Source organism: Macaca mulatta, chromosome 6 (genome assembly GCF_049350105.2).
Source record: "Macaca mulatta isolate MMU2019108-1 chromosome 6, T2T-MMU8v2.0, whole genome shotgun sequence".
In the NCBI taxonomy this organism is placed as follows: Eukaryota; Metazoa; Chordata; class Mammalia; order Primates; family Cercopithecidae; genus Macaca; species Macaca mulatta.
The window spans coordinates 147,425,176-147,447,937 of NC_133411.1; the positions used below are offsets into that span (position 1 = coordinate 147,425,176).

Genomic DNA, 22,762 nt, shown 5'->3' on the forward strand with positions numbered 1-22,762 from the left:
CTTTCCCAGCAGTGGATTGTGGGTGGGATTTGGCCTTCATAATTGTGTGAGCCAATATCTTATAGTAAATCTCATTCTAGATCTATATCCTATTGGCTCTATAGGGAATCTCCATATACCTTCTTGCTGTTTATACTACTATGAGCTTTACCGACAGGTTACTGAAATACTGTTTCCGCTCATACCCAAGCAACTTCTCCCTCCTAATAGAACTCAAAGATATATTTTGCTTGGGAAATCTGGCTCCTCTCTCTGATCCCAAGGATGAATCTTAACTAATATAAGCCAGTAGTTCTCAACTGGAGTACTTTGCAAGTCCTGGAGGGCTTTTAAAGTTATCTTTAGGAGACAGCAGAGGCAGTATGCAAGGGCCAACCAGAAATGCTAAGTATCTTCTGACACACCAAATAACAATCCTTCATAATCCTACAATGTTCCCATTGAGTGTTCATATGGTTGGAAACCTGAGCCTAGAATTTATTTTTCACATGAATCCCAAGAATCTTTTACATGGGTGTTAACAAGCACTGAATCTTCCAAAAATGTTGTCTAAATCACTTCCTTCATACTTGCAAATTGATTTCTTATACTGATTTTTGGAAATAATCTCATCTCTACATATTAAAAAACATTATACAAGGAGCCACTGTATCTGATATTCTAAGCCCATCTTGATAACGGACTCCTTTGAACATGGCATATGACATGAAACATAAGGGCATATGACATGAAACATAAGTCCATGAAACATAAGGGAAATGTGCTGGGAGACTTTTGGGAAATCTTAACATTGAATAAAGATGTAGACTCCTTTCTGCTTAAGTTGTCAACACAGGATAATTAGAACTACATCAGAGAATTTGGGACAAGCCAGTACACTGAGGACAGAAAAGCAGAAATAGGCAAAGAAATCTGGGTTCCTGTTATTTTTGAGCCATAGAAATGATATCTTAGGACTTATTTCTAGATGCAGTTTCTTTAATGCAAGCCAATTCTGGTTATTTCTACTTGGAGCTGAAAGCAACCTGAAAATAGCCACCTTAGTTTTCATGTTAGAGATCTAGAAACTTTCAAGATTCTAAATGTACCAAAGGTCTAAAGGGAGAAAATAAAATCCTTCAAACAAGATTTGCACATGCTGATACTGCTCATTATTTCATTATACCAGCCTTTCCAAATCTTGAATTTGCATTTTTAACCAGTGTTAGAGAATCGTGTATTTCCCTACTTGGGAAATATGGGAAACATGAACCACGTCATATTCCTGAAGCTAAATCTCAGGGCATCACCCTTCACAAACAATCATCAAGATGCTTTCTGTATTTATTTAAAAAAAAAAAAAAAAATCCAGAACGAGTAAGAGAACAATCATCAAGATGTAGGTGCCAGACACAAGGCAGAGGTAGCTAGAAAAGTATGCCGTAGGGAAGTTAAGAGTCTAGCCTCATTCCTGCCTTGTTTTAATAGCTGTACCTAATATAAATAGCTAAGTTTTCCATTGTTCTAGATTCCTCTGCCCCATCTACAAACATGGCACAGCCAGCTTGACTTGTAAGGCCTCAGCTGAAGGACCCCATGTACACACAGGCCAATACAGCAGTACTAGGCTAACTAGAAGGATCTATCTCATCCCCATGTCGTCTCATTTCAAGTCTACGGATGACTACCTTAATTGTTGTGTGCGAGATGTTTTCACCCCTTGACACTTCAGCATAAAATAGTTAAATCTTTATAATGATCAATTCATCCTATCTCCTTTTACATGCAGCTGAAAAATGACAGGCTAGGGACATAGAACATTGTGAACTTTATACTGTTAGAATCACCGTCCATTAAATGATCACTAGCTAATGGTCACTAAATTTACAAATTAAGGAAATTATATATAGAATACTGCAAAAACACAGTAAAAAGACTGAAGTTTGCCCATTTCTGCTCAGGAAGTCTGTCCGCTCCTAAGCTTCATGTTGTCCTTCTGGCTTCAAAATTTCTGCTATTACTGTTTTTCCTCCTTTTGATCTTCCTTTTGTTCCCCAGTGCCAGAACTTCCAGAGCCTTCTCGCTCAGATGCCATCTGTTAAGAAAACATTTTTCAAGCCACTCAGATTTAATGTTAGGGCTAACCATTTGCTCTTTGTTGCACTCCAAGATGAGGGACCCACATATTCTTCATCATTCATATATATTCCACTCCCCCTCCCCGCTTTCTACCCTGCTTCTGGATTCCTTCCCTTTGACACTACCCCCAATGTCAAAATAGAGTCGAGACGGCAGGAGAATATCTCCAACTCTGATCTCACTTTCAATTCCACAAATGGCTATAGAGGGAGCCACCAGTAACAGTCAGAAAGAATAGTTCCATCAAGATCAAGTTAGGATCAAAATCCACTTCAGCCCTTGTACCTTTTTGTATGCCATTTCGAAGAGCTTCAATGATGCCTGCTGAAGAGAAGATGCTGCCTGTCTAATGTTTTCTCCTGTTTCACTGTCTTTTCTAGCCAGGAGCTCCCTCATTTTGGAAATCTCTTCTTTCAGCTTGTTGCACTTAAAAAAAGAAAAAAATCCTTACTTTTCCAGGTCTCCTGTACCATTACAAGTAGAAGTACTATTTAGAAACATTTTAAAATAATTAAACCCCTATCAAAATCCACAGAAAAATAAACTTCACTGCCTTTGGTAAAAATGTGTCCAACCTCTTGAGTTACTTTAAAATAGAACTCACCTCATCAGCAGGTAATTGGTCCTTGAATTCTTCCATCTTGGTTTCTGTGTCGTGAATGATTCCTTCAGCCATATTAACTGCTTCAACTCGTTCCTTAGATAAATCAGAAGTTTAAACGAAGACTTTCTAATCAACCAAAGTTTGCTGAATGTCTATACTCAGTAAGACAGTAAGCTATGTGCTGCATACAGTTACAGAGTAAAAATAGAGTAAGGGAGAAATCAGAGCGGCTTTAGTCTGGGATGGCTTTGAGAGAGATTTGGGCTAGGTTTTCTAACATCAGAATTGTGATGGAGAACAGAAGAAATAATAAAGGCACTGCACACATAAGGTATAAGCAACAGGGAAGGAAGAATAGATTGATCTTAGGTTTTCTCTTACCCACAACCTATGACATGTCCAAACTCTCCCACTTTCTTGTTCAAGTGATTCTCCTGCCTGAGCCTCCCAAGTAGCTGGGACTACAGGTATGCACTACCATGCCCGGCTAATTTTTTTGTATTTTTAGTAAAGATGGGGTTTCACCATGTTGGTCAGGCTGATCTTCAACTCCTGACTTCAGTCGGCCCACCTTGGCCTCCCAAAGTGCTGAGATTATAGGAGTGAGACACCGCGCCCAGCCCCAAACTCTCAAGACCGAGCTTTACTAAGATTAAAGTTCAGAAGACAAAAAGTAATCACCTTCTTTCGCCGGTCTTCCTCAGCATATTTCTCTGCATTTTTAACCATATTTTCAATATCATCTTTGCTTAACCCACCAGAAGACTGGATTACAACTGTAGTAAAAAGAAGGCATTTCATTAATTCCCAGGTAAAGGTATATTCCTCTTCTTCCTCCATTGCATTAAGAGTACTCCAGCTCATAGCAGCCAATCTTGATACAAATTATGAAAAGGAGAAATAACTTTATAGTCCTATAAAGCAAAATGAAACCAAGGACCCAATACATACACAAACACCAACTGGCCTGTTTGCCCATGAAAACTTCAGCAATCCACAGGCTCAGTGCCTATTTGGGGGGAATAAACACTACACTTCTACAAGTGAACAACTGAGGGGCAAAGAGGACTCATCATCCTAAGAGGGTCTCTTCCCAAGACCTCCCTCACCTCACTCTTAGGGTCTGATAAAGTGACTTACTCTGCTGCTCACGTCCTGTGCCTTTATCTTTAGCAGAAACATGTACGATCCCATTGGCATCAATGTCAAATGTAACTTCAATCTGAGGAACTCCTCGAGGGGCTGGTGGAATTCCAATCTAAAATAAATAAATCCAGAGTAAGGTCCTCTTACAGAGGGGTCCAGTGCTATTATTTTCAAATCTATATGGTTTTATAGTAAACAAGTCACTTGGTTCCTGGGAAAAACAAGTGATTTAATGTACAAAAACACACTTTATAAGCAACAGTAGTAGTTTGCTGCCTGAAATCAACCGGTTTTATACCAGTGAAATTTAGCTATAGCAAGTAACTATAATGGCTGTATGTACCTGTGGACACACTAAATGACAGACAGCAAACCTCCCTGCTATTATTCACCTCATCAATAACCAATAAGCAATGCTGATCAGAAACCAGTAATAATATCAAGTGTCTTTTAAATGAGTAGTCAGGAGTTTATGTCTGAGGAAATTCCTAAGGCACAAGGAAAAAGCAAGGCTTTCAGGTAAAAACTGATGCCATGGGTATCCAGTTGCACAAAGTGTCTGCATCCCCTCTTCTCAAGACTACTCAGTATGTATGTGTATGCCAGCGGTTTATACTAATATTTTTATGGCTTAGGATATTATCTCACTTTACAGTGAAGGAGCCAAAGTATTCAGGATTCACAATACCTACCAAAGTAAACTGTCCAAGGAGTTTGTTGTCTCCAGCCATCTCTCTCTCACCCTGACACACTTTAATTTCCACTTGCGTCTGACCATCAGCGGCAGTAGAGAATACCTAGGGAAAAAGAAAACCTCCTGGGTTGGCAATCTGATTAACCTATTCCCTTTCTATAGAAAAAATGAAAGCCAAAGGTTCACATTCCAAGATTGGAAGGCTCCTAATTCACAGTATGTTCAGAACAAAGGCTGATGTCTTTATAGGGAATAGGACTAGGAATAGTACAGCAAATGGGCATACAATAGCAACTGTTTCAGCTAAGAAAATGTATCTCCTAAGATGCAGCAATAGGAGAGAAGGCCTCAAAAAAGGAACTAAAATGTTGAAACATGCTCATCTGGGGAAACGGGATCAGAGAAAGAAGATGTATTGTGCTCAGTCACAGAGAGTCACCACATACTTTTCTTCAGAATGATGTGTTGACAAATACATCACTGCACAAATATACCAACAGCCATAGTTTTATGGAAAAACATCCACAAGATTAGGGAAGTCAGGAAATAATATATATACATATTTTTTGAGACAAGGCCTCACTTCATACTGTCACCCAGGCTGGAGTGCAGTGGCATGACCTCAGCTCATTGGAGTCTCTGCCTCCCATGCTCAAGTGATCCACCCACCTCAGCCTCCTGAGTAGCTGGGACTACAGGTACACAGCACCATGCCTGGCTAATTTAACTTTTTGGAGAGAGGGAGTTTCACCATGTTACCCAGGCTGGTCTCAAACTCCTGAGCTCAGGCGATCCTCTCACCACAGCCTTCCAAAGTGCTGGGATTACAGGTGTGAGCCACGGTGCCCAGCCAGAAACAATTCCTACTTCAAGAACAAGCCATGTCCAAATAGCCCTGCTTGGATATCTCGGCACCCCCATACCACCCCCTTCATTCACTCATAAGAACACTCCCCTAAGTCTGGTCCAGACTATCCTTTTTACCGTCTTTGAGAACAGAAGACTACAGGGAATTCAGTCTCAAATGACTGAGATCCCTTTCAACAAATTATGTTAATCCTGTGGAGGAGACTACTGATGTCCTTCCTATAACCATCACTACCAGCTAACACGTAAGAACTTTTCTGGTAGCAAAAAAAAACACACAAAAAAACACATAGGATTCTCACCACCCACAGTTAACTATTTACTATTCTAAACAGCAAAACGAAAAACTGAAGTTTTCTAGAAAAAGCTCATGAAAGTGGCTGCAATCACATCCGTCATAGAACCTAAAACCCATGTGACAAGGTAGGAAGTGATAGCTCTTACCTGGCTCTTCTTGGTTGGAATAGTGGTATTCCTATTAATAAGTTTGGTAAAGACACCTCCTAGAGTTTCAATACCAAGAGACAGGGGAGTGACATCAAGGAGCAGCACATCTGTGACATCACCGGCCAACACACCTCCCTGAATGGCAGCTCCAATGGCCACAGCCTCATCAGGATTGACGGCTTTACTTGGGGCTCTGCCAAAAAGATCCTGCACAGTCTGCTGAACCTGAGCATCAAGGAAAAAGAACCTGTCAGCCCACACTTGGGAACTACCTGAGCAGAACAAAAGACAGCACACGTGTCCTTCGGTCCCAGCCAAATCTCAAGACAGGCTAACTCAAATCTAAGAATGTTTATTCAAATGACCATTTCATAGTTGGGTTCCTGCTAATGATCTCGTAACATTCATACACTTTATACTTTCAGGAGTATCTCCTTCATGACCCTTGTAAATCTGGGAAGGATTCTCCTAAGTTTTATTATCTGGTTTCCCATGTAACAGATTAAATCATTTGAAACAGAGGATGTAAGGCAAGGGGACTTAGAAGTCCACATCTTCTTGTATATTATCAACTAAAGACCAAATTATCATACGCAGCTGTAGTAATAATTTGCATTGTTAACGTGGGGCATGTTCTTCCCTTGTATTTATTAGTGATAAAGTTCCATTTGAATAGTATTGAGGATAATTTCTTTATTTTTCTTTTTGAGACGGAGTCTCACTCTGTGGCTCAGGCTGGAGTGCAGTGGCACTATCTCAGCTCACTGCCAGCTCCGCCTCCTGGGTTCACGCCATTCTCCTGCCTCAGCCTCCCAAGTAGCTGGGACTATAGGCGCCCGCCACCATGCCCAGCTAATATTTTGTATTTTCAGTAGAGATGGGGTTTCACCGTGTTAGCCAGGATGGTCTAGATCTCCTGACCTTGTGATCCGCCCACCTTGGCTTCCCAAAATGCTGGGATTACAGGCATGAGCCACTGCGCCTGGCCTCGGGGATCATTTACAGAGGCATCCACCTGGTCCAGGGCCTTTTTTGTTTCCAGGTTCATTTTTTTTTTTTTTTTTTTTGCGTATTTCCTTAAGGTCATGTATTTCCATGGAAAAATTAAGAAAAAAACAAGGTCACTATCTTAGGCCCAAGATAATCCTATTTAGGCTACCAAGAAGAACTGCATCTTCAACAGGTTTGTGCTCAGTCATTATTTTTCCACATATGTTCTTTCAGAATGATGTGTTGAATAAAATACATCATCGCACAAATCTTTGTCGAAGAGATGCACTATGCTGCAAAGACACATGTACAAAGACGGTGGCTGGGGTAGGGGGAGCGTTATTACCAAGGTGTTTTTTTTTTTTTTTGAGATGGAGTCTTGCTCTGTCACCCAGGCTGGAGTGCAGTGGCCAGATCTCGGCTCACTGCAAGCTCTGCCTCCCGGGTTCACGCCATTCTCCTGCCTCAGCCTCCCGAATAGCTGGGACTACAGGCGCCCGCCACCTCGCCCGGCTAGTTTTTTGTATTTTTTAGTAGAGACGGGGTTTCACGGTGTTAGCCAGGATGGTCTCGATCTCCTGACCTCGTGATCCGCCCGTCTCGGCCTCCCAAAGTGCTGGGATTACAGGCTTGAGCCACCGCGCCCGGCCTATTACCAAGGTTTTATGCTGTCTCTGACCTCAAACGTTGTTTCAATCCTAAAAATTCTATGACTGAGTTCGGGATCCTCCCTGCTACTGCCCCTAAAGAAATTCTGCCCCTCCTAATTTTTCATATATATATATCTATCTATATCTATATTTTTGGAGACAGTCTTGCTCTGTCGCCCAGGTTGGAGTGCAGTGGCGCGATCTCGGCTCACTGTATTTTCTTTTTTTTTTGAGACAGGGTCACACTCTTGCCTGGGCTGAGTGCAGTGGCACGATCATGGCTCACTGCAGCCCCAAACTCACTCAAGTGACTGACCTTAGGGCTCAGGTGATTCTCCCAAGTAGCTGGGATTACAGGTATGTACCACCATGCCCAGCTAGTTTTTTGTATTTTTGTACAAAGGGGATTTTGCCATGTTGCTCAGGCTGGCCTGAAACTCTTGCAGACTCATGTGATCTGCCCACCTCAGCCTCCCGAAGTGTTGGGATTATAGACGTGAGCCACCATGCCCGGCCTATTCTTCAATTTTAACAAAACAAACAGAAAAGAATTCTTTAGTGAGGATATAATCTCATCTCCCTTTTAGGTCACCCCAGCAGAACAGGCCATATATTCATGGCACCTGTCCCAAGTATACACTATGTGCCAGTCCCCTCTCTCCATGACAGAATTCCATGGATCCATACCTTGGGCATCCTAGTCATGCCACCCACAAGAATCACTTCTCCTATGTCACTCTTGCTGACTTCTGCATCTTGCATAGCTTTTTGGCATGGAGCGATAGTCCTCCTGATTAGATCAGTGACAATCCCTTCAAATTGAGCACGGGTCAACTTCATATTCAAATGCTTGGGTCCAGAAGAATCCATTGTAAGATAGGGCAAATTGATGTCAGTCTGCAAAGGAAATGTTTAATTGCATGTCAGTGAGCAGGCCAAATGACGGTTACATTTATTATTTCAACTAAGATATGACCATGCCCTAGGACAGAAGACTTGGAAAACCACAGGGAGGGTGAGACCTAATTTAAATGAATAGTCACCAAGAATACTTTTTTTTTTTTTTGAGACAGAGTCTCACTCTATTGCCAGGCTGGCGTACAGTGGCATGATCTTGGCTCACTGCAACTTCCGCCTCCCAGGTTCAAGCAATTCTCCTGCCTCAGCCTTCCAAGTAGCTGGGACTACAGGCATGTGCCACCATGCCCGGCTAATTTTTGCATTTTTAGTAGAGATGGCGTTTCACCATGTTGGCCAGGATGGTCTCGATCTCTTGACCTCGTGATCCACCTGCCTTGGCCTCCCAAAGTGCTGGGATTACAGGTGTGAGCCACCACACCCAGCCAAGAATAGTTACTCTTTAAGATGCAATGTTTTATCTCCCCAGAGATAAACACTATAGAATCTGTTTTAATGAAGTTTATAGTTATTAACAAGAATGCAGCAGATAAGCAGGAAAAAAATCCCCATTCAAGAGATAAAGAGCTATTCTGCCACTAAACACTCATTAGAACCACATTACTGATGTTTTCCTTCACCAAGTTTTAAAAATATCCCATGTAGGTGAAATGTCAAAGTTATTTTCTGAACCAAGTAACATGCCATCAACCCTGGGCTCTGTTAAGTTCCAGGACATTTACAAGTGGTACGAAAGCTACAGACATACTCTCATTAATGTATGAGGACTGACTTGTATGGCCATCACATCCATGGACAGCAGCTGACAGTCACACCATGTAACATCCAGTATTTAATAAATCCCAAATCCCAGTACAACATAGGATCTTACAATGTGTAAGAAGAGAGTGAGATCTTAACCATCTTTCTTTAGAAGAAAGTATCCTAGACATTTCAATACTTAATAGAATTAACAGAGTTAACACACCATCTGTAGAATAGTGTTATCTAAATATTATTGACAATTTCTTATTTTACAAAATGTTGATTAACCAAATCAGAATACACAATTATCTAAATCAATGCTATCCAGTAGAATTTTCTGTGACAATGAAAATGCTACTTATGTTGCTCAATTCAGCAACCACTAACAACATGACTACTGAGCACCTGAAATAAGACTAGGGTAACTAAGAAATCTAATTTTAAATGTTATTTAATTTTAATTAATTCAAAACCCACATTTGGCTATTATAGTAGCACAACTCTAAGCTAATGGCAACCTGAAAATCTTCAGCACTAACTCTCAACTCTCTACAATGACTCCAACATCCATCACAATGTTCTCTCCTTACCTCCTCTCTCAAACCCAACCACTTATGTCTCACACTCTCTTATCCAAGTCCTTTCTCAACACATGGTTACCAACACCCTCCCCACACCCACTCAGGCTGCCTTCTGCCCTTAACAATTCTCCACTCTACTCCAGCCAAAGGGCTTTTCACAAATCGACACATGACCATGTTACTATCCTCAACTCCTCTGGGGTTTGTATTTACTTATCTTGGGAGAGATGCCAAATCCCAAATCTATAAAGTCTCTAGTACAAGGGTGTCCAATCTTTTGGCTTCCTTGGGCCACACATAAAATACATTAACACTAACAATAGCTGATGAGCTTAAAACAAAAAGCAAAACTCTCAATATTTTAAGAAAGTTTACGAATTTGTATTGGGCCGCATTCAAAGCCATCCTGGGCTGCAGGTTGGACAAGCCTGCTCTAACCTCATTTTCCATGCCCACCAACCCCCGACCCCAATCTTCACTCTGCCCTTTTGGCCACTCTGGCCCTTTCTCAGGTCTTCACCTGAGAGCCTTACACTTAACCCATTTACACGTGCCCATTTATCTTTTTCTGATAAACTCATCTCTCAAATGCTATTCTTTTTTTTTTTTTTTTTTTTTGAGACGGAGTCTCGCTCTGTCGCCCAGACTGGAGTGCAGTGGCGCGATCTCAGCTCACCACAAGCTCCGCCTCCCGGGTTTACACCCTTCTCCTGCCTCAGCCTCCCGAGTAGCTGGGACTACAGGTGCCTGCCACCTCGCCCGGCTAATTTTCTTGTATTTTTAGTAAAGACGGGGTTTCACCGTGTTAGCCAGGATGGTCTTGATCTCCTGACCTCGTGATCTGCCTGTCTAGGCCTCCCAAAGTGCTGGGATTACAAGCTTGAGCCACCGCGCCGGGCCTCAAATGCTATTCTTGTTATGCTGAACACCTCTCTCAGGTACCTTCTTAGATTCTTTTTATTATTTTTATTTTTTGAGACAGAGTCTCATTCAGTTGCCCAGGCTGGACTGCCATCTGGGCTCACTGCAACCTCTGCCTCCTGGGTTCAAGCGATTCTCCTGCCTCAGCCTACTGAGTAGCTGGGATTACAGGCGCCCGCCACCACGCTTTGCTAATTTTTGTATTTTTAGTAGAGACAGGGATTCGCCATGTTGGCGAGGCTAGTTTTGAACTCCTGACCTCAAGTGATTCATTCGCCTTGGCCTCCCAAAGTGCTGAGATTACAGACGTGAGCCACTGCACCCTGGCCCTTCTTAGATTATTTTTAAGAGACCTGCTCTGTCGCCCAGGTTGGGGTGCAGTGGCACAATCACAGCTCACTGCAGCCTCAAACACTTGGGCTCAAAGGATTCTTGTGCCTCAGTCTCCTGAGTAGCTGGGACTACAGGCATGCACCTGTGGTGAAGTGCACCACGCCCAGCTAGTTTTGTAGAGATGGGGTTCTCACTATTTTGCCCAGGCTGGTCCCCAACTCCTGAGCTCAAGTGATATTCCTGGCCCTGGCCACCCAAAGTACGGCCCCTTCTTAAATTATAAATATAATTGCCTTTTTACCACTTGTTACATTAATAGTAACTTACATTTAAGAGTATTCACAATTTCCTATGTTTTCCTAAGCGTGTAATATTTATGAACTTGGTAATGCTCAGAACTCTTAGGGGAGGAGTAAAGTACCAGTATTATCCTTATTTTGTAGATAAGTAACAGTAATGTTAATTCATCCAAGATCACCAATTAATAAGCCACACAATGGGGACTCGAACCCCAGCAGAATGCCTGCAGAACCACCCTTAACCTTTACTTTGTATCACTTCTAGTTTAACATTTACTAATCTGTTCTAATTAATGTCCAGCTTTCCAAACCACAATATAATCTGCATGAGGGTAATAAACGCTAAGAATTTATTCTATACATTTAAAATCACCTATGCAAAACAATGTATAAGGATGCTCAATACATCTTGCTATAATAAACGCTGGAAGGCCGGGCGCGGTGGCTCAAGCCTGTAATCCCAGCACTTTGGGAGGCCGAGACAGGCGGATCACGAGGTCAGGAGATCGAGACCATCCTGGCTAACACGGTGAAACTCCGTCTCTACTAAAAATACAAGAAAATTAGCCGGGCGAGGTGGCGGGCACCTGTAGTCCCAGCTACTCGGGAGGCTGAGGCAGGAGAATGGCGTGAACCCGGGAGGCGGAGTTTGCAGTGAGCCGAGATCACGCCACTGCACTCCAGCCTGGGGCACAGAGCAAGACTCCGTCTCAAAAAAAAATAAAAATAAAAATAAAAAAATAAACGCTGGAAAACAATCAAAATGTCTATCAATAGCATGCAGCCACACTAATTAAAACCAACCAATCTCTTCCAACACCCTGCATCCCCTACCCCAAATATAAAATCTTTGGGAAGAATTACAAACTATCTTCTGGCAGTGCCACATATTTCAACTTCAACCTTAACCAACCTTGCAATGTTCTGCCACTCCATGATAGCAGGGGCAAAGTAACATCAGCAAGACCATGCATGCGTGTGTATAACTATGTCATTCCTCACAGCCACTTAAAAAAACAAAATCCAGGTTTGACTGAATGTTCATTAGCAGCAACCACTTTACCAACACAATGACAATCATCATAAATACCTCTTCCCTTGTGGGTGATCAAAATAAAGGTATCACAGCTCTGCTCTTCCTACTGTCACCCAAGACACCGGAAAGAGATCTGCTGCTTTCTGTCTTTATGGGTCTCCAACACAGATCTAACATGGTTTATACAATTCTACTCTTGGTGGTGAAGTGAAGTTTCACCTCTCAGAACTGGAGCTAATCAAGCTGACAAACAAACTGAGTAAATCTGATGCTCACAGACGGAAACTTGAACAAGCTTCAGCTCATTTTCTAGACTGGTGGTTCAAATTATTGTCATTTTTTGAGACAGGGTCTCATCTGTCACCCAGGCTGGAATGAAATGGTGTGATCACGGCTCACTGCAGCCTCAACCTCCTGGGCTCAAACAATCCTCTTACCTTAGCCTCTGGAGTGGCTGAGACTACAGCTGTGTAGACTATGACCAGGTAATTTTTCAAATTATTTATTAAGTGAGAGACAATTAGCCGGGCTCAGTGGCTCATGCCTGTAATCCCAGCACTTTGGGAGGCCGAGGCAGGTTAATCACCTGAGGTCAGGAGTCCAAGGACCAACCTGACCAACATGGCAAAACCCTGTCTATACTAAAAATACAAAAATTAGCCAGGCATGGTGGTGCACACCTGTAATCTCAGCTACTCGGGAGGCTGAGGCAGGAGAAATCGCTTGAACCCAGGAGGCAGAGATTGTGCTGAGCCGAGATCGCCGCACCATTGCACTCCAGCCTGGGCAATAGGAGCAAAACTCCATCTCAAAAAAAAAAAAAAAAAAAAAAAAGACACGCAGAGACTCTCCAATTCACAAGGAGAGGTTATTTAATACTGTCAGTTAAGAGAGCAGTTTCTCCAAGCTAGTAATTCTAGTTTTAAACACTGCCAGAGCAGGTTTTCAAATGAATGTGTTTAACTGAAAAGCAAACAAGTATACCCAGCATCATTCATATATTATTTAGCTCCAGTATATGTACCTGATTTGGGTGGTTAAAAAAATTTCAGCTCATAAAGAAACTAAACACCTTACTGTTCCTGTGCTCACGACAAAGGTCTCTAGAAATCAGAAAATTGAAAAAACAAACAAAAAAACTCAACTGACATTAGGCCAATTAGAAAATACTATTTAAATAAACTCTGGCTGAAAATACCCATCAAGACCGCTCAAATCTTTCGTGTCTCACCTGCACAGATGAGGAGAGTTCACATTTAGCCTTTTCAGCAGCTTCCCGTACCCTCTGAAGTGCCATGTTGTCTTTAGTCAAATCAACCCCTGTCTATAAAGTGAAGACATTGAACACCAGCATTAGTGAGGTAATAAATTTAAACTGCAGTAATAAGGTGGAACAACACAAAATGGAATCATAACCTTTATATACAAGATGATTACTTTTTATTACCCTTAATGTGTGGGGAAAAAATATTCTGAAAAGAGTATCTGTGTGTACAATAAGGGGGTTGAACTGAACTCGTAAACAAAGCAAAGAGCAATCTGAACAAACAAATTCTCAATATCCTAATATCTACATATTAACCACATTGGTAACTCACCTCTCTCTTGAACTCCTTCACAATGTGCCGTAGCAAGGCCTGGTCAAAGTCTTCCCCACCTAAGAAGGTGTCCCCATTTGTGGATTTCACCTCAAATACTCCTTTTTGAATTTCCAGGATAGAAATATCAAAAGTTCCACCACCTAAATCATATACAGCAATGCTGTAAATGATTTGTGAAAGAAAGAAAGAAATCCTTAAGGAACAAAACCTATCACCAGAATATAAATTTCAATAACCAAATACAGATAATCTAAGCTTTTCCCTGAGGTATATACTAGTTAAATTACCATGGCCCAAAAGAAAACAAAGGAATGGTTTTGAAATAAAAAAAAAAAAAGATCATACAGACTTAAAATCAGTAAAAGCACTATTTAAATAAAAGGCTCAATCACTAAGAAATCAAGTGACACTTTAGTAAGTCCAGGTAAGAAATTTATAGCATAAACTTACACTTTGTCTTCTGATTTGTCTAGACCATAGGCAAGAGCAGCAGCTGTGGGCTCATTAATCACCCGAAGCACATTCAGTCCAGATATCTGGCCAGCATCTTTAGTGGCCTAAAGAAAACAAAGAGAAAAGCATTTTTGTACCTTTCCATCCCAGGCACGTTCCTTTTTGTGAATAAGAATGCTAATCGACCTTACCTGTCTCTGCGAGTCATTGAAATAAGCTGGGACTGTGATCACAGCATTTTTTGCTGTGTGCCCCAAGTAATTTTCTGGAAAAGAATGAAATTCAATCATGGAATTCTGTCAGAACAGAATTATTAACATAGCCCAACAACCTGTGTCATCCTTTTGGAGCCACAGACAATATTCATCAGTCTTTTGACAAGTGACCTAATATGTCTTTGCAGGAAAACACCCCAAGTAAATATACTGGTTAAAAACCCAAGATCGGGCTGGGCACGGTGGCTCACATCTGTAATCCCAGCATTTTGGGAGGCTGAGGCGGGCGATCACCTGAGGTTGAGAGTTTGAGACCAGCCTGACCAATTGGAGAAACCCCATCTCTACTAAAAATACAAAATTAGCCGGGTGTGGTGACACATGCCTGTAATCTCAGCCACTCGGGAGGCTGAGGCAGGAGAATTGCTTGAACTCAGGAGGGGGAGGTTGCAGTAAGACAAGATCGCGCCATTGCACTCTAGCTTGGGCAACAAAGCGAGACTGTCTCAAAAAAAACCACAACAAAAACCCAACAAACCCAAGACTGGCCGGCTGGGCACGGTGGCTCATGCCTGTAATCCCAGCACTTTGGAAGGCTGAGGCGGACGAATCACCTGATCCGTCGGGAGTTCGAGACCAGCCTGACCAACATGAAGAAACCCCGTCTCTTTACTAAAAATACAAAAGTGGCTAGGCATGATGGCACATGCCTGTAATCCCAGCTACGCCAGGTGGAAGGCAGGAGAATCGCTTGAACCCGGGAGGTGGAGGCTTTGGTGAGCCGAGTTCACGCCACTGCACTCCAGCCTGGACGACAAGAGCAAAACTCCGTCTAAAAAAAAAAAAAAAAAACAAAAAAAACCAAAACCCAAAACCCAAAACCCCTAGGATCAGTCTTTCAACATTTTAGTGAAGGTTCACTAAACTACAATGACCTTTAGACTTATAACAGCCACTTTAAATAAGAAGTTCTAATTTATACCTAACAGGGACAAAAGCTTAATGTGTAGTCTTGTGGCTTTCAATATAGATAGAACATACGCCTTACTGGAAAAAAAGAAACAAGCCAGCCACCATTAGTGAGATTTGAAGATAAATTCATCTGCAGGGAAAGCATGAAGTGTAACACAGTTTTGCCATTCCTAGATTTTCTATACAAAAGGGACCACAGATTCATCTACAGGATGCTGGGGCACAGGGTGCTAGTGATCTCACAGGAATCATTCTGTTCTTAGAACTTTCCCAGATGTGAACTAAATCCACTCAACTCACCTGCAGTCTCTTTCATCTTCATCAACACAAATGCTCCAATCTGACTTGGAGAATACAGCTTCCCATGAGCCTCAACCCAGGCATCACCATTGGAGGCACGGACAATTTTAAAGGGAACATTTTTACTGTAAGAACAAAAATTCTATTAGAGAAAACTAGCCTGAACAACCTCATATGACAAAATTACCACACACCATGAACATCCATCTTCCACCCCAAGAGACTCATTCATGGCCAATAAATGACAGTTTGTGAAATTTTTCAGAAAGCAATCACTAACGTGGTTTATGAGGATTACACGGCAAAATGAAATGAAGTAAATAAATAAAAAGAAAGCAATCATTAACGTAGAAAAACATCACAATGAAACCTCAACATTTTTTACTTAGCACCCCAGGCAGAAGATTTTTGCAGCCACTTTACAATAATTTGACGATGAAACCGTTACTGTATGATCCAGCAATTCTACTATTTAAGAGAAATGGAAACATTTATGTCCACACAAAAACTTGTACACAAATGTTTAAGGCAGCATTATTTCTAACAGCCAAAAAGCAGAAACAGCTCAAATGTCCATCACTTGACAAACGGATAAACAAAATGTGCTATATGTCCATACAGTATAGTATTATTTGGCCATAAAAAGGAATGCAGTACTGACACATGCTGCAACATGGATGAACCTTGAAAACAAGCTAAGTGAAAGAAGCCAGTCAGAGAAGTCCACGCGACTCCTTGCATACAGAATTCATATTCTACTCAAGCTCAATAAAGCTGTTTAAAGTTTTAAGTGTTTATATATAGAAAGACACACACATACACTCTCTTGCCTCGTTGGCCTACATGGTCTTAAACTCTTAGCCTCAAACAGTCCTTCTGCCTCTGCCTCCTAAAGTGCTAGGATTACAGACATGAGCCACTACTCCAGGCCTAAAAAATTTTGTATACAACAGGAAGCTCTACCTATGCTTCTAGTGCTTTTTTTTTTTTTCAGACAGGGTTTCATTGCTATTACTCAGACTGGAGTGCAATGGCATGGTCTTGGCTCACTGGAACTGCCGTCCCCCAACGCTCAAGCCTCACTAATAGCTGGGACTACAGGCACGCACCACCGAGCTCAGCTCGTTTTGTATTTTTTGCAGAGGCGGCTTTTCCCCAAGTCTCGAACTCCTGAGCTCACCTCAGCCTCCCAAAGTGTTAGGATTACAGGTGTGAGCCACCCCCTCTAGCCTCTAGTATGTCTATTTTAGAAAAAAGTAGACTGGGCATGGTGGCTCACGCCTGTAATTCCAATACTTAGGGAGGCTGGGGTGGGAGGGTCAGTTGAGTCCAGAATTTCAACACCAACTTGGGCAACATAGTGAGACGCGTCTCTATTTTGGGGGGCGGGGGGTTAGAAAAAAAGAAAAATCAAGTTTTTTTCTGTACTGGATCAACACATGATAGAACCTGTGCCATTTCTGCCGTATGTATTCAACACTGAACTATGTGGTTTAGGAATGCTTTGCAAATTTTCATATATCATGTCAATACATAACAAAGACCTAATCTGTAAAGACAAAAATGATTTTTTTTTTGAGCAGCCCAGGCTAGAGTGCAATGGCAGTGATCTCAGCTCACCGCAACCACTCCTGGGTTCATGCGATTCTCCCGTCTCAGCCTCCCGAGTAGCTGGGATTACAGGCACCCACCATCATGCCCAGCTAATTTTTGTATTTTAGTAGAGACAGGGTTTCACCATGTTGGCCAGGCTGGTCTTGAACTCCTGATCCCAAGTGATCCGCCCACCTTGGCCTCCCAAAGCGCTAGGATTACAGACATGAGCCACTACACCCGGCCAAAAATGAGTTTTTTAAAGAAATTACCCTTTTGGCAGTGGTATACATTTCCCCTAGGGACAGTAAGTAAAACGACTAGGGTAAGGTGCTCCAGGGATCCTAATCAACATGCTGAGGCTCTTCTGTGTAGCCCTTGCAAGTAACTGCGCTTTTGCTACTACTCACATGTCTTTCTGTACTTCAGGATCATCATATCGCCGGCCAATAAGACGTTTGGTAGCATAAAATGTATTGTTTGGGTTGGTGACAGCCTGTCGCTTGGCCGGCATTCCGACAAGTCGCTCACCATCTGCTGTAAAGGCCACAACTGAAGGGGTGGTTCTGGCACCTTCGGCATTCTCCAGCACCTAAACTCCCAAAATGTGACAGAGTAAGTTTGTAGTTATCACTGGTACCTTTTTTGAGACAGAGTCTCACTCTGTCGCGAAGGCTGGAGTACAATGGCACAATCCTGGCTCACTGCAACCTCTGCATCCTGGGTTCCAGTGATTCTCCTGTCTCAGCCTCCCTAGTAGCTAAGACTATAGGCGTGCACCACCACGCCCAGCTAATTTTTTGTTATTTTTTAGTAGAGATGGGGTTTCACCATTTTGGCCAGGCTGGTCTTGAACTCCTGACCTCAGGCGATCGCCCGCCTCAGCCTCCCAAAGTGTTGGGATTACAGGCGTGAGCCACTGCGCCCAGCCTATCACTGGTATCTTTGCAGCAATCATTTAAGACACAAAAACAGCTCCCAAATTATGAAACAAATGTGCATGAACAATACTGGGCACGCTTTACTGCTGATAGTTAATGAACAGTAGATATTTAACATATCTTTAGTCCTTTACTTTCAAACTACCTTTTTTTTTTTTTTTTTTAAGATGGAGTCTCGCTCTTGTCATCCAGGCTGGAGTGCAGTGGTGCGATCTCGGCTCACTGTAAACTCCGCCTCCTGGGTTCAACTCTCCTGCCTCAGCCTCCCGAGTAGCTGGGATTACAGGTGCCTGCCACCATGCCCAACTAATTTTTTTTTTGTACGTTTAGTAGAGATGGGGTTTTGCCAAGTTGGTCAGCCGCTCACCTTGGCCTCCCAAAATGTTGGGATTATAGGCATGAGGTACCGCCTGGCTTTTTTTTTTTTTTTTTGAGACAGAGTCTCACCTGTCACCTAGGCTGGAGCGCAGTGGCACTGTCACAGCTCACTGCAGCCTTGACCTGCCAGGCTCAGCTGATCCTCCCACCTTAGCCTCCAGAGTAGCTGGGATCACACGTGCATACCATTGTGCCTGGCTAATTTTTTGTAGCCCAGGTCTTCAAAAGTGTTTTGCTATGTTGCCCAGGGTGATCTTCAACTCTGACTCAAGTGACCTCCCAAAGTGTTGAGTCCCAAGTAGGACTCAACAGGCTTGGCCCTGATTTACATTTTAAAAGCTGTTTTGGGCCGGGCGCAGTGGTTCAAGCCTGTAATCCCAGCACTTTGGGAGGCCGAGACGGGCGGATCACAAGGTCAGGAGATCCAGACCATCCTGGCTAACACGGTGAAACCCCGTCTCTGCTAAAAAAATACAAAAAACTAGCCGGGCGAGGTGGCGGGCGCCTGCAGTCCCAGCTACTCGGGAGGCTGAGGCAGGAGAATGGCGTGAACCCGGGAGGCAAAGCTTGCAGTGAGCTGAGATCCGGCCACTGCACTCCAGCCTGGGCGACAGAGCGAGACTCCGTCTCAAAAACAAAACAAAACAAAACAAAACAAAAGCTGTTTTGGTTGCTTTTAAGACTCTTGATAGGTGAACCTTTGTAGTGCTGATAATTGTATGTATCTAACTTCCCAGAAAAGGATTTAAATGTGGTATAGAGGTAGGCTACTAATTTACTATTAAGAGGGGTGGGAATGGCTTGCACTGTTTGGTTACTCTGGTAACCACCAAAGTGCTGCATTTTCTAAACTGAACCAAAGTTGGAGGTGCAGAGACAGACTAGAAGTGGAGCTTCACATGTGAAGTAATGCATGTTGTTCACTGGAGCAGGCTATTCCTTTTGAAGCCTCCTTACTCTATATATTGAACTTTTATTCCTATTGGGTTCTTAGCAAGATTTAGAGCACCGGGAATTCTTGACTCTTGCTTCTTCCATTCATGGCCTCTTTTGCTCTCATGCTTCCTCTTTCCCCCATCTCCTCTTCTGAAATCACCTGAACTGTCTATGGTCTTCTAATCCCACTTGTTTGGCACCGAGATTATTCCTTCTCTTGGCCCTAATTTGTGCTTCTTAGCATTTTTCCTATATGCCTGAAATCTGTGGCCAACCCCCCAAAAAATTTAGAAGTAGATATAATTCTCCATGTGGAAGTAACATTGGGTCCCAATATTGGGTATGAAAAACCTGATCTATAGTCTTTTCTTTTTGTCCCAACACTGGGTATGAAAAACCTGATCTATAGTCTTTTCTTTTCTTTTGAGACAAAGTCTCGCTCTGTCACCCAGGCTGGAGTACAGTGATGTGACCTTGGCTCATTGCAACCTCTGCCTCCTGGGTTCAAGTGATTCTCCTGCCTCAGTCTCCTGAGGAGCTGGGATTACAGGTGCTGGCCACCACGCCTGGCCTTTTTTTTTTTTTTTTTGAGATGGAGTCTCGCTCTGTCGCCAGGATGGAATGCAGTGACACAATCTCGGCTCACTGCAACCTCCGCCTCCCGGGTTCAAGCGATTCTCCTGCCTCAGTCTCCTGAGTAGCTGGGACTACAGGTATGTGTCACTATGCCCAGCTAATTTTTGTATTTTTAGTTGAGACAGGTTTCACCATGTTGGCCAGGATGGTCTTGATATCTTGACCTTGTGATCCACTGTGCCCGGCCAATTTTTTGTATTTTTAGTAGAGACGGGGTTTCACCATGTTGGCCAGGCTGGTCTTGAACTCAGGACCTCAGGTAATCCGCCCCCCTTGGCCTCCCATGGTGCTGGGACTGCCGGCGTGAGTCATTATGCCTGGCCAGCCTTGATCTATAGTCATGTTTTTGTTGTTTTAGTTAAAAGTAGTTTCAGGTCAGGCTCAGTAGTTCATGCCTATAATCCCAGCACTTTGGGAGGCCAAGGCGGGCGGATCACTTGAGCTCGAGACCAGCCTGGCCAACACAGTGGAACTGTCTCTACTAAAAATACAAAAAATTAGCCAGGAATGGTGGTTCACGCCTGCATTCCCAGCTATGTGGCCAAGGCAGGACAACTGCATGAACCCAGGAGGCAGAGGTTGCAGTGAGGAGAGATCGTGCCACTGCACTCCACCCTGAGCTATAGAGACCATCTCCCCCCCACCAAAAAAAAGCAAATCAGGTTCTCAAATTCTTTAACTAAGGAAAAGACCACAGAATTCTGGATAGGTTCTGGATAGGGTACTAGTTACCAATCATGCTCACCTTTGCTTGTTTACCTTCCATAACTGCCACGCAGGAGTTGGTAGTACCCAAATCAATACCAACAACTGCCCCCTTGATTGCTTCTGATCTGTAAGACATTTAGAACAACGTCACAGCTGTTGTTATCTTGATAGACCAAAGTCACTTAAAGATAATATTTAATTGGAAAATTAACAGTGGTATACTACATAATCTCTAATACAGATAAATTAGAGAAGAATAGTTAATCACAAATGTAGAAAACACTGCTATGAAGTTTAATATGTATTCCCTCTCAAAGGAAATGAAATTATACTTACGCATAATCCCGCCTCGAAACAATTCTAAAAGCCTCATGACTAAGGCCATTCCAGCCATCCTAAAAAAGAAAAAAACTGACTCAGTCACCAACCAATGTGTATCCTGAGAGGAAAAAAAGAAAACTTGGGCTCATTTAGCATATAAAATACGTTAAGCTACTAAAACAGTAAATATTAAAGTTTCCCAAATAAGTAAGATAAAAAAAGGTAAATAAAAGATGGCCTTAGAATCACATTACAATAGGATTTCTCAACCGTGGCGCTATTAATTTTGGGCCAAATCTTTGTTGTGGGGGCTGTTCTGTGCATTGTAGGATATACAGCAGCATCCCTGGCCTCTACACCCTAGAAACCAATAAGAACCCCAGTAAGTTAGCGACAACCTAAAATATCCACAGACATTGCCAGATGTCCCCTGGGGGAAAACACTTCCCCTGACCTTGCCATGCAATTAGTTTAAGAGAACTAGGATTAGTAAGTCTTTTAAAAAGAAAAATTAAGTAGTAGCCTTCCACTAGGATAAAAGATCTTTATCACGATTTAACTTCAGGCTCCTTCCAAGCCTTCCTTAATGCCCATATACAATTCCTATTCTCCAAAATATTTATCTTTTATTTTAGAAAACAAATAACCACTCCATAGCTTTTTTTCCGCCCCCCGATCTGCTTTTTGTCCTTAAGTAACAAACGAGTAAAATCTTACACCACCGATTTTGAGAAAATGTTGCTAAGCACAAAAACTGGAGTTTTATTTCCGACTCAGGACTTTCTCATCTTAAGATAAGAAAGTTCACCTTATTAACGAGATCCTTACACATTCCGTATTCTGTAGAGGAGCCGAAAACAAAACTGAAAATAGCGGCTTTCCTAATAGACTGCATCCCTCACCCCCAAGGCCAAATCTTTCCATTCAGCCACAGAACGAGCCATCAGGACCACTAGCTGGTAATTTTGAGATGATACTCTAGATCGCGAGGGGTGTGACTCAGCAGGGCCTAAGCCGGAGGCAAAACCTTCCGCAAAATCTTGAGCCGGCAGCGCTACCTACGGAAGGTCCGTCACCTTCCTTCCCGCCTGACCTATCCCGGAGAACTCAAACCCTAAAGGGCGCGCGGCCTGCCGCACCGAGGCCCGAGGCCGTGACCCCATTCGGGAAGGTCCGACAGTTTCTCACCTGGTGGCGGGCGGCCGTAGGGCCCCGGGAGGCTGCGGCTCCCACCAGACGGGCTGCTGCAGCTCGGCTGGCGCTTATCATGGCGGATAGATGGAGGAGTACGAGGCAGCAAACAGGCGCTCAGGCGGCCGGGAGCTGCGCGATGCGGTGGCGGCAGCGCTTCTGGAAACCT

General features: G+C 43.0%; 1 protein-coding gene and 2 non-coding genes across 3 annotated transcripts; all 3 read right to left on the reverse strand.

Moving 5' to 3' along the window:
• Positions 1-1,305: 1,305 nt before the first annotated feature.
• On the reverse strand, positions 1,306-22,754 carry HSPA9 (heat shock protein family A (Hsp70) member 9). The gene is made up of 17 exons (XM_015140986.3): positions 22,591-22,754; positions 21,418-21,476; positions 21,119-21,206; positions 17,893-18,074; positions 15,890-16,014; positions 14,594-14,667; positions 14,400-14,506; positions 13,947-14,109; positions 13,580-13,672; positions 8,204-8,413; positions 5,874-6,101; positions 4,561-4,665; positions 3,863-3,980; positions 3,404-3,498; positions 2,723-2,815; positions 2,404-2,544; positions 1,306-2,074 (listed from the first exon to the last, which is right to left on the reverse strand). The coding sequence occupies exons 1-17, from the start codon at positions 22,669-22,671 to the stop codon at positions 1,997-1,999; spliced, it is 2,040 nt and encodes a 679-aa protein (XP_014996472.2). The 5' UTR covers positions 22,672-22,754; the 3' UTR covers positions 1,306-1,996.
• Positions 4,979-5,048, reverse strand: LOC114679146 (small nucleolar RNA SNORD63). Its single transcript, XR_003730824.1, has one exon. It is a non-coding gene; the product is annotated as a small nucleolar RNA SNORD63 (small nucleolar RNA).
• Positions 7,063-7,132, reverse strand: LOC114679145 (small nucleolar RNA SNORD63). Its single transcript, XR_003730823.1, has one exon. It is a non-coding gene; the product is annotated as a small nucleolar RNA SNORD63 (small nucleolar RNA).
• Positions 22,755-22,762: the final 8 nt, after the last annotated feature.

What these genes read in the sequence shown, in the direction of transcription:
- HSPA9 (XM_015140986.3), bottom strand. Translation starts at nt 22,671, where the DNA reads ATGATAAGCGCCAGCCGAGCTGCAGCAGCCCGTCTGGTGGGAGCCGCA. An exon ending in GCATGACTAGGATGCCCAAG is followed by an intron (nt 6,102 to 8,203) that starts GTATGGATCCAT and finishes CTTGATGCTCAG; the next exon opens with GTTCAGCAGACTGTGCAGGA. An exon ending in ACCAATTACCTGCTGATGAG is followed by an intron (nt 2,545 to 2,722) that starts GTGAGTTCTATT and finishes TCTTTTTTTAAG; the next exon opens with TGCAACAAGCTGAAAGAAGA.